Genomic DNA, 14410 nt, shown 5'->3' on the forward strand with positions numbered 1-14410 from the left:
GTAGAGCAGCATGGGGAGGATGTGGAGAACCGCAGAAACAACACACTCACAATGCATTCTATCTGCAAATTGTCGGTGACATGTTATGTAATCTCTTTGTGATACAGATGCTCTGTGCAAATAAAGTTAATTGTGTGTGACATTCAAACTTCACATTCTACTTGTTCCCCAACGTGTAATGGACAGTCTTCTCAACATAGTCAAAAATAAATGTTACTACTGGATCATGGAATATAAATATACAAATAAGGCCATCACTACTAGATGAAAAGCTAAAACACAATTAAATAAAATGATCAACTAATAATGCAATAAGACAATCCATAAGCACTTGAAAATGAGGAATAACTTCATAATAATGAGTGTCACATTTGCCTACATCAACCTACTCTTCAGGTAGCTCATTGATATTTACTGCATCAGTTTCTTTCTTGCTAAAATTTAGGTTTATAAAAGTATCTTAACTTAATACATTGCTTCACCTAAGATTTTGTATAAGGTTAACCATGTTGCTAAGTAAGAAATTACTCACCATTTCTTTCTTCGGGCATTACAGTGTGACAAAGAGCTAGCAAACGAAAAAAGTTGTGTGCATTCTGGTCCCCTTGTCTGACAGCATCCAAGAGGCTGCCATCATAAAACTTAAATTCTGGTTCATAGTCAGGATTTGCAGAAAAGTCCACTGTTGGTGTGCTCTGTATTATGAATGGGAAGGAAAAGTATTAATTTCTACAGTGTGAAAGGCTTCTAAATAGAATGACAGGCGAAACACAAGTGGTCAATTAAACACATATCTCAAGATTTACTGCATATGAGAAAATTTAAGAATGAATTGTCTGAAGTACATACTACTTTTGTGAAGTTAGCATGTGATTACAAGAATACAAATGTAACGTATATGCAAGCCTATTTCTAAGAGATGTCACACACTGGTGATGTGTAATTCTGGAAGTATAGTGGAAGGTCAAATGTGAGACATAAATTACATGCATTCCTGATGTTTTACAAAGAGCAATACATTACAAACTGCCTCTATTACTGTCAGTTTGCTGAAAGTAGTATGCAACACACAAAAAAGGTCAAGTGCTAAACTCAATAACATACAATTACAACTTTTCAGTGCATTTACTATGCCCTCTTATTTCACAATGAAATCAGTTTTTGCTGTCACTTGAGATATACCCTCAAACCAAACTGTATCTAAGAAGACAGAAATGACAAACAATTACATAGCAACTAGCCAAAGAGTTATTTCTGAGCTCTTGAACATTTGATGAGCTTTTGCAGTTAAGTCTGGTGTGTGTGTGTGTGTGTGTGTGTGTGTGTGTGTGAGAGAGAGAGAGAGAGAGAGAGAGAGAGAGAGAGAGAGAGAGAGAGAGAGAGACACATGTACAGCAGCTAAACTTCATACTACAAATGGAAAGGTCTGCAGTTCAATCTCAGTTAGTCCTACAATACTGTTTCTATTATTTATCGCTTCTTTCACCTCTGGCAATGATTAAAATATGCCATGTTGGAAAATCTTTCATAGTTAGTTTTAAACTATACATATTATAACCATCTCTGCAGGTCAATTCGAAAGTTGGAGTGTAAGGCAATACCATGCCACCTCCAATAGGATCATGCCTAGTACAGCATTGTAGTGGTTAACCCAATCTTCAGATTAAAGATGGCTTTGCACATGCACCACTAGTCTGTCGTGTAATTTCTGATTCTCTTCTCAATTTCCCTTTCACATAACAGAAGTGAGTATCCCCCAACATTACCACACACATCAGATTTTCACAATAATACACGCACAACAGAAAAATTGTGGTTATCACCAATGAAAGGGGCTTAACAAAATGCTAGTGTTGCAAGGCTTATATGTTGAGTGAAATGGGGAGCTTGTGAGTAATTTAGACATGCACTTCTTCCCTTATATGCATGTATGTCATAACAAACCTGTGAACAGGTGCAGTGTGAATATTCCAATTTTATCATTCAATGTAATTGGAAAAGTGACACTTTACAAGGGCAAGCAATGGACTTGTGAGGGAAGATGTGTGTATGCTACTTTGTGATCCCATAAATTTGTTTAAAATAAATTTCTGAATGATTATGAATATTAACTTAGTGCATTGTAACTCAAGAGTCATTTATGACAGATGGAATATGAACTTATGCTGTTGTATTCCACAAGTCTTTGAATAAATTCATTTCATTAAGAAATATTTTATAATAAAAAATCTTTTGTCCAAATTGTGTTAAAATTATTATTGCAAGAAATTATGACACTGAAAGTGACTATTTGTCTGAGCAAATGAAATTATTGATAGGCAATAGATGTGCAAGTAAATGTATCAGTAAGAACTTTAATTTTACATTTTACTACTTTAAAATGCCAGACATTCACCATGATACTAGCAGTTCCAGTTTCTTTAGTAAACAATCATTTATAAGTGAATTTTACAGCCACATTTACTGCCTGGTTTCAAACTTTCTTATAAAACCAAAACAGAACTAAAAAAAGTAACCTGACTTTTGTCCAAACTATTTATGAATTATCAGACATTAATCAAAATTGTTGTCGTAGTTTTTAGGCTACCTGTGCAATTTCTCATATTAAATGAGAATTAGAGCTGGAAACACAACAACATCAAAGCAAGCCGCCTGCATTACACAATGTGATTATAAGAAACTGGGTACATTACAAACATTTATATTCATAAGAAACTAGCACAATAAATTAAAATATCCTTCATTACTTTTATTACAAAATCAGATAACAAATCAAAATGAAAGAAAACCAAAACTTTTGACACTGTCTGGAGCATCTACCTATAGTGTAGAACATTGTGGTGCTGTGTCCCACATAGTGTATAGTTTCCCATAATAAATGATAAAGTTGTAATAAAACTGGGTGATTTTTACCCAAAATTTTGTAAAATGGTTTCTAGGATAAAAAAGAAGCCCCGCTAAACAAAGTTACATATACTACTGTGAATAAAATAGCACGGAATTTTAAAATACTATGTCCTTATCAGTATTCACAAATAAATATTTCCAAATTGTTGCCTTGATCTAAAAAGCAGAGTTGTCATGTAATGATATTTTAATTGTATACACATAAAGTCATTGACTAAATACAAAATTATCAACACTGAGTTTTTGTTGAGATGGGAAATTGGGAGCTGATGGTAGCTATAACGTACATTAAGTATAATGGACACCCAAAATACCAAAGAAGATGCAGATTTGGTGAATGAGGTGCAAGTGCTTGATGGTGCTATGCATATGATCAATGTACTGATAAAGGCTCAGTCATTATTGCCAGAACAGACTATCTTGACATTGCGCAAACACACTTATGCAGCAAACCAAAGTCTTGCTTAGCAATAGAAGATTGCAGGACAAGATTAATGACAATGCGGAAGGAAAACCCGAGCCTCAGGAAGATGAAGGACAGGATATGAGGGGAGGGAGTTTATGAAGGTGGAAGATATCCCTGGGTAATTAATACAATGTGACCGGGGCACATAGCATTGAACACATTTCTTATCATCATAAAGATGGTAGATACAAAATATTTATCATATGACATTTGGGAAATTATGATATTAACTGGGAGTCAAAGCGCTGCTTGGAAATTGTTAGCTGCTCATCCAATGACAATATACATTTACATGGTTCAGATAATCTAACTCGTGTAACCTGCACTGATAATCAATGGCTTTAATGTAGTCTCCTAAGAGACAGATACACATTAAAACATTTAAGAACTGAGAAATAAACAGATCGTCACGAAGACGAGGGACCAAATATCCAGAAAACACACTACACAGATAACCCTTAACACTGTGTGTGTGTGTGTGTGTGTGTGTGTGTGTGTGTGTGTGTTTTCAGATGTGGGTGTGTGTGCACACAATTGCACCAAATCATAAGAAATGTCACTGAATATTGCAAAGCACCATTAGGATGCAGCTGCAACTGGTCCGACATCTCTTTTTATGAATGGGGAGGGGACAATACGTAACATTTTGGTATATTCCCTATACCATCACTTCATGGACAGGAGGGCAGTATGCAATTCAGCTCCACATATTCATTACACGAATGACATGGAAGTACACTTCACCACTCATTATGATAACTGTTGCAATCTCATCGTCATCATTGTCGTCGTCGTCATCATGATCATCATCATCATCATCATCATCATCATCATCATCATCATCATCCCTTTTACAGATTATGCCAATTTCTCCTTTCTGCCCCATCTTTCTACCAAATGTTTGCCAACCGACTAGCAAAGGTACTGTTGTTTGCATACTCTTCTGCATATGCTGTCTGCTCCTGCACTGTTCTGTAATGAGCAAGGCAGAGCAATGGTGAAGACATTGTTCCACATTTGAGAGGATAGTGGTTTAAGTTCCCTCATCCAGTGATCCATGTTTATACTTTCCTAAGTTTATTCCATTAACTTACGGCATATGCCGTGATGGTTCCTCTTAAGAAGACATACTCATTTCCTTCCTCATTGCAGGCCGCGGTGGTCTAGCGGTTCAGGCGCTCAGTCCGGAACCGCGCAACTGCTACGGTCGCAGGTTCGAATCCTGCCTCGGGCATGGATGTGTGTGATGTCCTTAGGTTAGTTAGGTTTAAGTAGTTCTACGTTCTAGGGGACTGATGACCACAGATGTTAAGTCCCATAGTGCTCAGAGCCATTTGAACCATTTGAACCTTCCTCATCCTTTGCCAATCCAAGCTTGTGCTCCATTTCTCATGGCCTCATTGTTGACAGTTTGTTAAATCTTAGTCTTCTTTATGATTTGGTAGGTATGGATGTTCAATTTAAACTGCAAACATCATGAACAAATTATTTTGTCATTTTTAGTCCAATAATTGTGTCATCAGGAAATATCATTGCCCTCCATGTTTTCTGGTAGCCTCAGTTGTTACTCATGCTGGGTTGCTGCCACTTTGGTAAAAATGCCATGTTTGGAAGTACTACATCAATCTGAACACAGTTCTCCAATTGTGAATGTCTTCACACCAACCACATGCAAAATACTTCCCATTTTTGAAGTACAGATCAACAACATAAATTCCTGCAGTGCAGCAATTGTTCAGAATGAAGCCTGACTTCTGTGCAACTACATACCGCTTGCATCATATTATCCATTTCAAAAATAAGTGACAACCTTGGGACACTGTTATTAGTAAATAAAGATCTCCACAAAATTATGGCCCCGAAAATAAATTTGCAGTGAAATGTAAGAACTGTAAGCAAGTTATTACCATTATAATAGCTCATACTTCATATTAAATGTAAAGTAATTATCCCTTAATAGATCAAGAGTGGTCTGGGTGGAAGAAATACAACCTGCTATAGGCTATACAAACTGCCCTCCTTTGTACCATGAGATGGTTTGTTGAAGGTCCTTAATATCCAGGTTTTTTCACATGTTCCCACTACGCCCATTAGTCCAGGAAGTCCAACTGCTCAAAATGGAATCATCATCTAATTATTTTGGTCAATACAATGTGCCGTGCTGACACTAAACAACTAATAACACTGTAAATAAATTCTCATTAAAATGTTCATATTATGTCTTAATTTCAGTGTGCAAACATAGTGCTACTTTCTACACACAGGCTTCTAGTGTACTGCACACTATACAATGATGTGCACAGAACTTTAGAAGTGCGTGCACACACACAGTAACTGCACAAACCACTGAAAACTTACTGGGAGCTGCAATCAAGAAAGAAGAGGTGAAAAAAAGAACAGACAAGGATTAGATTCTAGACTACAGAAAATCTAATTTACATGTAGCATTTAATACCATAATATAAAATACATCTGAAATTCATTTATGGCATGACAGGCACCAACTAAGACTACATTTACTCCTTGTACTGAAAAAAAAAAAAATGCTTATTTACATATTACATAACAGTAACTGTACTTTCTAGTGCAAGCTCTAAGTTAATCATCAGCATTTAAAGCCAAATAAGAAGGCTACTAACTGTATTTAGAGAGATGAAAGCACCTACTAGCCAGTTCTTCAACTAACATAAAAATTTTCCCAGATTTATTTTCTCTAGATTGCTGGGCCTTAGGGTATGTTATACCAATAGGTCACCTCTTTCTACATGGATCTTCTACACACTGTTACTTATGTAATCCATGTGTCACTTCTACATTTCACACTATGGTCAGGTTGCGCCAGTAGGATAACAAAATTGTCTTTATTGCCCCCACTGCTTGTGTCTGACACAAAATTTTCCAGTATAATATTAATTTGATTAATTTTTGTACATTTAATTTTATACAAATTTCAAATATGTATTTTGCTAGTTTTCTTCATTTTTCTACTTATTTTCACTTTTATAGCTACTTTCTCCCACTGTATACTTATCATGTCTCTTCTGGTCTGCTAATTTTAAGTGTGTTCACTCATTTGCCCTTTGCCACCACTACTCCCCTTCACCTCACACTACATAAACAGTTGTTCTGCAAGCAGGAGATATGTCACATTTTACTACAATACATTTTGCTGTAGTCCTTACCACAGCCCCAGGTGCTTTTCATCTATCTTGCTACAGGTTTCTCAAATTAACACAATTTTTAAAAGTATCCAAAATGTTCTTGGCATAGTTAAATGGCTCTTCAAATATTAGCTGCTAGAAATTCACCTGAAAGTTATATAGCAGTAAAGCTTTAATCAATATTTCAACGTCAGATGTGCTGTGATTTTATCCTTTGCATTCCAAAACATATCAGTATACGAAATACAGCTAGCAATAAGTTGAGTGCTTATATGACATGTTTTCTTCAAGGTGAACTTCCAAGTTCAGTCAACTACAATGTAATACCAAATTAAAAATAACAAATCCCATTTGCTTCACAATCTAATAAGAAAATGTTGTACTGAAAGCACACAAACACATTTAAAAATGAATTTTTCTTCTCAGGTATCACATAGTTGACTGACAGCAGAAAAGAAAAATCTACATCTATTTGACGGTGTGCTGAGTGATTTTTTTTTTTTTACCGTATGATAAAACAGCCGACTGCACAACTGTATCTGAAGAACTGTAGTTTCTGGATCAGTATGTGATTAAACAAAATTGGCTTCTCCATATAAATTTATCTTTTAACTTATACTAGTTAGTGTGATATATATATATATAATGTTAAGACAAGACTAATATTTTGCTACTAGTGCTCTGTCTATAATTACATATTCCAGCTTAGCTGTAACAAGCAAAAGCAACCTGAGGGAATGGAGTGGAGTTTGGATGTAGGAAAAACAAAATGAAAGAATTAAGTTTGAAGAACATTATGAAATAGTTTCTATGAATATTACTGAATAGGTAATGGGAAAATGGAAAACAGAAGATTCAAGATCAGTGGGACATGCAAGGAACTTCTAAAACTCAGCAGAATCTAGAATGCATTACAGTATCTCAGTAGAGTTTCATGCAATCTGATTAACTGTGAGTGCTAAGCTTTTTGTAGGCAAAAATCAGCAATTATGAAGCAGTTCTAAGAAGTAGTACAGTTTTATCCCTACCAAATTCTTTACGTCGTCAGTGTTCATGGGCTACTGTTAACATACACTTGCTTTTGCACATGTTTCTGTCTTCCCTCGATTATTTTTTGTTAATAGTAACAGTCCCACGCAGCAATGGTTGATAGTTTTGTGTCAACAAACAACCAGAAAATTAATCATGTTCAGTCAATAGTTACTTTTCCTGCAAGTGTGCAATCCAAATCTTTGCAGCATTCATTGGCTGAAGCAAACTTTGTGCAATGATTGACTAGCCATGAATCACTTGATCCCACAAAACATTGTGTGACAGATGTAAGTGATTTCTAATAAAAAAAAAATAAAAATTGTGTGTGTTAAAGCTTAATGATGTCCAGAATATGGACAATATTTATGTGGAAATGGAATTGATTAAATCATTTTGAGACACATTCTGTGTATGTGCATAAAATTTCTCTGACTATTCTGCTTTCATGATCCCATGTTAAACTGAAACTAAGACGAACATAATGGAATGCTGCTTCTGCTGCATTTCATGTTCTGTGCTCTATATTCCACAAAATAATGAATGTTCCTCATGCATCAAAATTCAGTTTATTTTTTCTAAGCACAACAAGTAAGTATCCCAGGTGATAAACAACAAAAACAGACTTGCTAGTACATCAAACACGGACTTAGCAGTACATCAATAGATACTACAAACTTGCATCTCATTTTAACAAATATAAACTGTACATTTAGTACAGATAACAAATAAGATGAGGACTAAGGTTGACATTAAAGGTTTCACATTGATGTTAATGGTGATGATGATCTTGTTTTTGCTGACGTTTTCAGTCCAAAGAATTTACTGCTGTCAGTCATGATTCTGTTTGTGTAATTTATCTTGCATACGTTTCGGGTAGTAATTCATGTTGCAGCTTATCAACAAATAGCATCACATTCACGTCACAAATAATGATGGGTTTGAAGCAGCTTTCCACACTATCTCATGAAAACCCATCTCTGCACAGCTGTTGTAACCCTTATCCAACTGAATCATTTTACTCTACTTAAGCTTTTACCCTCATTTACAATAATAACTATTCAACCATGCCTTAGGACATGTCCTATCCACTTATTCCTGCTTTCTTTCTTCGATTTGATTCATCATTTATACAATCTATCCATCTAATCTCCAGCATTCTCCTGCAGTACCACACTTCCAAAACTTTTATCTTCTTCTTGTCTGTAGTGTTTATCATCCACATTTCACTTCTGTACAAGACCGAACACCAGACAAATGCATCCAGAAAAGACTTCCCAAAATCAAATTTATATTACAATGGCAAAAGAGATAGTCTCTGCCCCACCCCTCTTACACCTGTAAATGCGAAGTCAACATATCCATTCCCACCCTTGGACCTCAGGCCAGCCTTAACTGCCGGTAGTTCCGCCACATGGTGCAGCTGTCAGTTGTCAAAAACGGCAAATGCACTTCACACGTCCACGGTGTTAGAGCAACCAAGTGTGATTCACTTTCCATGGAGCAAGGAATGAACACACAGAGATCTACAGGGAAGTGCAACCCACATCTGGGGAAAACTGTCAACCCACATCTGGGGAAAACTGTCTCTCTTCGACAATTGTGAGGTTGTGGTGTTGAGAGTTCAGCAAAGGCTGTGAAGTCTTGCATGACAATGAGCAGTTGGGGAGGACACACTCGTCACCGACAACATTTCCCACATGGGTGCAATGGTGAAAGCAGATCAGCGTGTGCACATCACGGCCATATCCTGGAAGACTGGCATATTGTAGGGGAGTGCTTACATTGTTCAGGGTTCTTAGGGTACCAGAAGGTACCATTTTGGTGGGTGCCTAAGCAGTTGGATGACATTCTGAAAGACAAGCAAATGATGTCTTCAATGAATCATCCAGAATGGTACTCCAAGGAGGGTGAAGCTTTCCTGGAGAGCATTGTTACTGACAATGAAACATGGATACTGCATTTCTTGCCAGAATCCAAACAGCAGAGCATGGTGTGGAAAAATTTGCGTTGATCTTGACAGTCTTCTTGGATAGCCAGAGACTGCTCCAGCTGGATTTCATGCCACAAAATGTTACCATCAATGCCGACAGTTATTGTTCTGCACAGTCACGTCCAAGAGCTGCGATCAGGCAGAGGCGCCATTGGATTCTCAATGTGGACATCCCGATTCTGCTCCACGTCAATGCACGACCACATGTGGCAATCAGAACTGCCGAAAAGTGCCGAGCATTTCACTGGGAGATTCTGGACCACCCACCATACAGTCAAAACATTGCCCCTAACAATTTCCACATTTTCGGAATGCTGAAGAAGTCCCTGGCAGGACAGTGATTCACAAGTAATGACGACGCCAAGACAGCAGCTCAATAGTTGTTCCGTAGTCAGCCGGATGAATTCTACCGCACGGGCATCTCAAATTTAGTGCTGCAATGGGACATATATGTGAACTGGTGTCTCTAATAGACCTAGATGCAAGACCTGTCCCATACATCCTTCCATCACCACCTACTCCAGTCTGGTCACAAATATCACCCATACCATCCAAGGCAAGGCTACCTGTGAAACCAGTCATGTAATCTACAAGCTAAGCTGCAACCATTGTGTTGCATTCTATGCGGGCATAGCAACCAACAGGCTGTCTGTCTGCATGGATAGCCACCGACAAACTGTAGCCAAGAAACAAGTCGATGACCCTGCTGTCTAGCACGCTGCCCAACACGACATCCTTCATTTCAATGACTGCTTCACAGCCTGTGCCATGTGGATCCTTCCCACCAACATAAGTGTATGGTACGTAGAGTAGCATGTATATTTATAATTTCCTGTACGTACCTTACTTTGGCTAGTAAAAAATAAGAGCAAAAAATTGTCTGACTTTTCCTCGTATAACAAATTTATCTTTTTCAGATAAACTTTTCTTGTTATAGCCAGTCCGTATTTTATATTTTCTATAATTCTATCTGATTTAGTTAGTTTGGTGCCCAAGAAGCACAGCTTCTCAACTACCTTTAGTTTCCCATTTCCTAAACCCTCAGCACCATCTTATTTAATCTGACTCATGCACCAATCTCCTTGTTTTCATTCGTTTACATTCATCTTATAAATTCTCCTCAGATAACTATTCATTCCATTCAACTCCTCTCTAAAGTATTGTAGTGCTTCTGAAGGAACTGCAACGCCACAGCCAAACATAAATGTTTCTAACTCTTCTCCTTAATCTTAAATTCCTTTTCCAAGAAAATGGATATTCAGACACTAAGAATATTTTTTTTAATTACTAGGTTCTTCTCCCAAATATAGCATGTAAATAAAAAATGTTAATATCAACATGTAAAGTTGTGTAGCAGACCATGACACAAACCTTTATATCAGAATTTCTTGGGCACTGTTAAATCTATACCAGTGATGGGAGAAACCACACGATAATGATCATGCCAGTCATTTTAAGTTTTACATGATGGTTGTATTATTAATCATTTTTTTCTTTCATAGGAAGTCAGGCTGTGGAAGCAACAAGTCAAACCAGTCTATTATTTCTCTGCTAGTTGAAATATATGTTCGTTTTTACAAGTGAAATTACTCTTTAGTGTTTTAGTTGACTGAGCTGTCTGTTTATTCTTCTGAATGAAAGCTTGAATCATTCCACCACCTATTATTCTGCACCTTTTAAATTACTATTTATTTTCCCCTTGATCTTCATCTAAACTCATCTAAATTCATCTATACAAATCACGTATAAGCGATGTGCACCTAAATCTGCCAAAATGCTATTAATACAATGTTTTATGTAACTTTATTATTCAAACAGTGATTTTCAATATGATAATTATAGTGATGTATTTAATTTTGCTTGAAACCATGTACGTAGAGCTACCGATAATAGTAATTATTAAAACAGCATGAAGTATGAAAATCAGTGCAAGCTAACCAGCAGTTCAGAAAGAATTGCCACCACTTATTAGAAAGCCCTCGTTTCATTCTTTCCAGCAACTTGTTCCAATTTCATGAAGACTAACGAGCTTAAAAGCTACCTGCAATCAAAGATGGTCACACTCTAATTTAATTTTGCCATTTGAGTCACTGTACATGGTAAAATTTAATTCTAAAGATCACAAAATATCATTATACCAATCTTTATATACCACCACATCCCAAAAATCTTCAGTCAGCATCAAGTTCAGACACTGTTAACATTTTTCAATGACAGTGATTAAGACATACATAAAATTTGCACACGCTGCAATCCCTGTGCTAACATCTCTGCATCACTCACTTACTAATCAGCGTGTATCATTTATCTTTGTGAATGTCTTTGGGAAAAAAAAAAAAAAAAAAAAATCACCCTACGAGTATCTTTCATTCCATTTGTGAAAAGGAAAGTTGCTACTCACCATATAGCGGAGATGCTGAGTCACAGATAGGCACAACAAAAAGACTGTCACAATATGAGCTTTAGGCCATCAAAGTCTTTCTTGCAAATAGAACTCTCTCTCTCTCTCTCTCTCTCTCTCTCTCTCTCGCTCTCTCTCTCTCTCTCTCGCTCTCTCGCTCTCACACACACACACACACACACACACACACACACACACACACAGACTGACTGCAACTCTGGCAGCTGAAGCCACACTGTGAGCAACAGTGGCAGTGCATGATGTGAGTGGCGACTGGGTGGGGTAAAGTGGAGGCTGGGGGCGGGGAGGGGGAGGGATAGCAGGGTAGGGGTGGGCAACAGTGACTTGCTGCTGGGGAGCACAGTAGGATGAGGTGGAGAGATGCTAGGGCAGCTAGGTGCAGTCGGGAGGTTAGACGGACGGCAGAGGAGAGGTGGGGGGAAAGGGTTGCAGCAAAGGAGAGAAGTAAAAAGACTGGGTGCGTTGGTGGAATGAGGGCTGTGTAGTGCTGGAACGGGAGCAGGGAAGGGGCTGGATGGGTGAGAAAAATGACTAACGAAGGTTGAGGCCAGGTGGGTCACAGCAACGTAGGATATATTGCAGGGAGAGTTCCCACCTGCACAATTCAGAAAAGCTGGTGTGGGTGGGAAGGATCCATATGGCACAGGCTGTGAAGCAGTCATTGAAATGAAGGATCTAATGTTGGGGAGCATGTTCAGCAACAGGGTCCACTTGTTTCTTCACTACGGTTTTTCGGTGGCCATCCATGCAGACAGACAGCTTGTTGGTTATCATGCCACATAGAATGGTCTGTGAAGGCCTCAGACAGTAATTAGCCTCCCAACCTTGTACAGAAACAAATCTCCCATGCCTTATCTTTCTAGTCTCCCACAACCTCTCAAAGTCTCACTGTCTGGCCTTGCAGGACCATTCCACTCTTAACTCGCTACCACCCACGACTGGAGCAACTGAATTACATTCTCCACCAGGGTTTCGACTACCTCTCGCCGTGCCCTGAGATGAGAAATTTCCTGTCCACTATCCTTCCCACCACTCCCACAATGGTGTTCCTCCGTCCACCAAACCTACACAATATACTCATCCATCCCTACACAACCCCTGCTCCCAACCCCTTACATCATGGCCCATATCCCTCTAATAGACCTAGTCTAATAGACCTGTCCCATACATCCTTCCATCACCACCTACTCCAGTCTGGTCACAAATATCACCCATCCCATCAAAGGTAAGGCTACCTGTGAAACCAGTGATGTAATCTACAAGCTAGGCTGCAACCACTGTGTTGCATTCTATGTGGACATGACAACCAACAGGCTGTCTGCATGGATAGCCACCGACAATCTGTAGCCAAGAAACAAGTCAACCACCCTGTTGCCGAGCACGCTGCCCAATACGACACCCTTCATTTCAATGACTGCTTCACAGCCAGTGCCATGTGGATCCTTCCCACCAACACCAGCTTTTCTGAATTGTGCAGGAGGGAAGTCTCCCTGCAATATATCCTGGCCTCAACCTTCGTTAGTCATTTTTCTCATCCATCCAGCCCCTTCCCTGTTCCCATTCCAGTACTATGCAGCCCTCATTCCACCAACGCACCCAGTCTTTTCACTTCTCTCCTTTTCTGTAACCCTCTTCCCCCACCTCTCCCCTGCTCTCTGTCTAACCTCCCAACTGCACCTAGCTGACCTGGCTGCCCTACCTTCTCTCCACCTCGTCCTCCCATGCTCCCCAGCAGCAAAGCAGCAATTCACTGACTGCCCCCCCCCCCCTTTACGCTACTATCTCCCCCCTCTGCGCCTCAGCCTCCACCTTACCCCCACCCGGCTGCCACTCCCATCATCATGCACTGACACTGTTATTCACAGTGTGGCTTCAGCTGCTAGAACTGCAGTCATGTTTGTGTCAGTTGTGTGTGTGTGTGTGTGTGTGTGTGTGTGTGTGTGTGTGTGTGTGAGTGTGTGTGAGTGTGTGTGTGTTCTATTAGCAACAAAGGCTTTGATGGCCAAAAGCTTATATTGTGACAGTCTTTTTGTTGTGCCTATCTGCAACTCAGCACTTCCACTACATGCGAGTAGCAACTTTCCCTTTTCATAATATTGTTACATTCCATCTTGGATTTTCCACTGTTTGATTTCATTCCATTTGTTTTTTCATGTCAACAACATTGGGATCTTGGAGTTTCTATTTGTGATCATAGTGTTTACCATGTTCAATGACTGGGTAATCAAAAATTATGCACTATGTGGATGTGCCTGTAAGTATTTTGCCATTCTCATGCTCATTTGCAGATTATTGCAAGTGTCTGCCTACGATTAACATGTTAGGTGAGTTCTGAGACTCATCATTGTGTTGCTGTAAGTTTCAATAAATGGGAAAATGAGCCAAATTAACTAGATATTGTGTTGAATACATTATTGGAGAATTTCTCAGAA

At 38.7% G+C, this 14410-nt stretch overlaps 1 protein-coding gene across 1 annotated transcript in view; it reads right to left on the reverse strand.

The window, feature by feature from the left end:
• LOC124621865 (phospholipid-transporting ATPase ID) overlaps positions 1–14410 on the reverse strand; it is a 538522-nt gene that overhangs the window by 130579 nt on the left and 393533 nt on the right. Inside the window, 1 exon segment of the mRNA XM_047147327.1 lies at positions 533–695. Coding sequence (XP_047003283.1) covers positions 533–695 — 163 coding nt within the window.

Source organism: Schistocerca americana, chromosome 7 (assembly GCF_021461395.2).
Source record: "Schistocerca americana isolate TAMUIC-IGC-003095 chromosome 7, iqSchAmer2.1, whole genome shotgun sequence".
Lineage (NCBI taxonomy): Eukaryota > Metazoa > Arthropoda > Insecta > Orthoptera > Acrididae > Schistocerca > Schistocerca americana.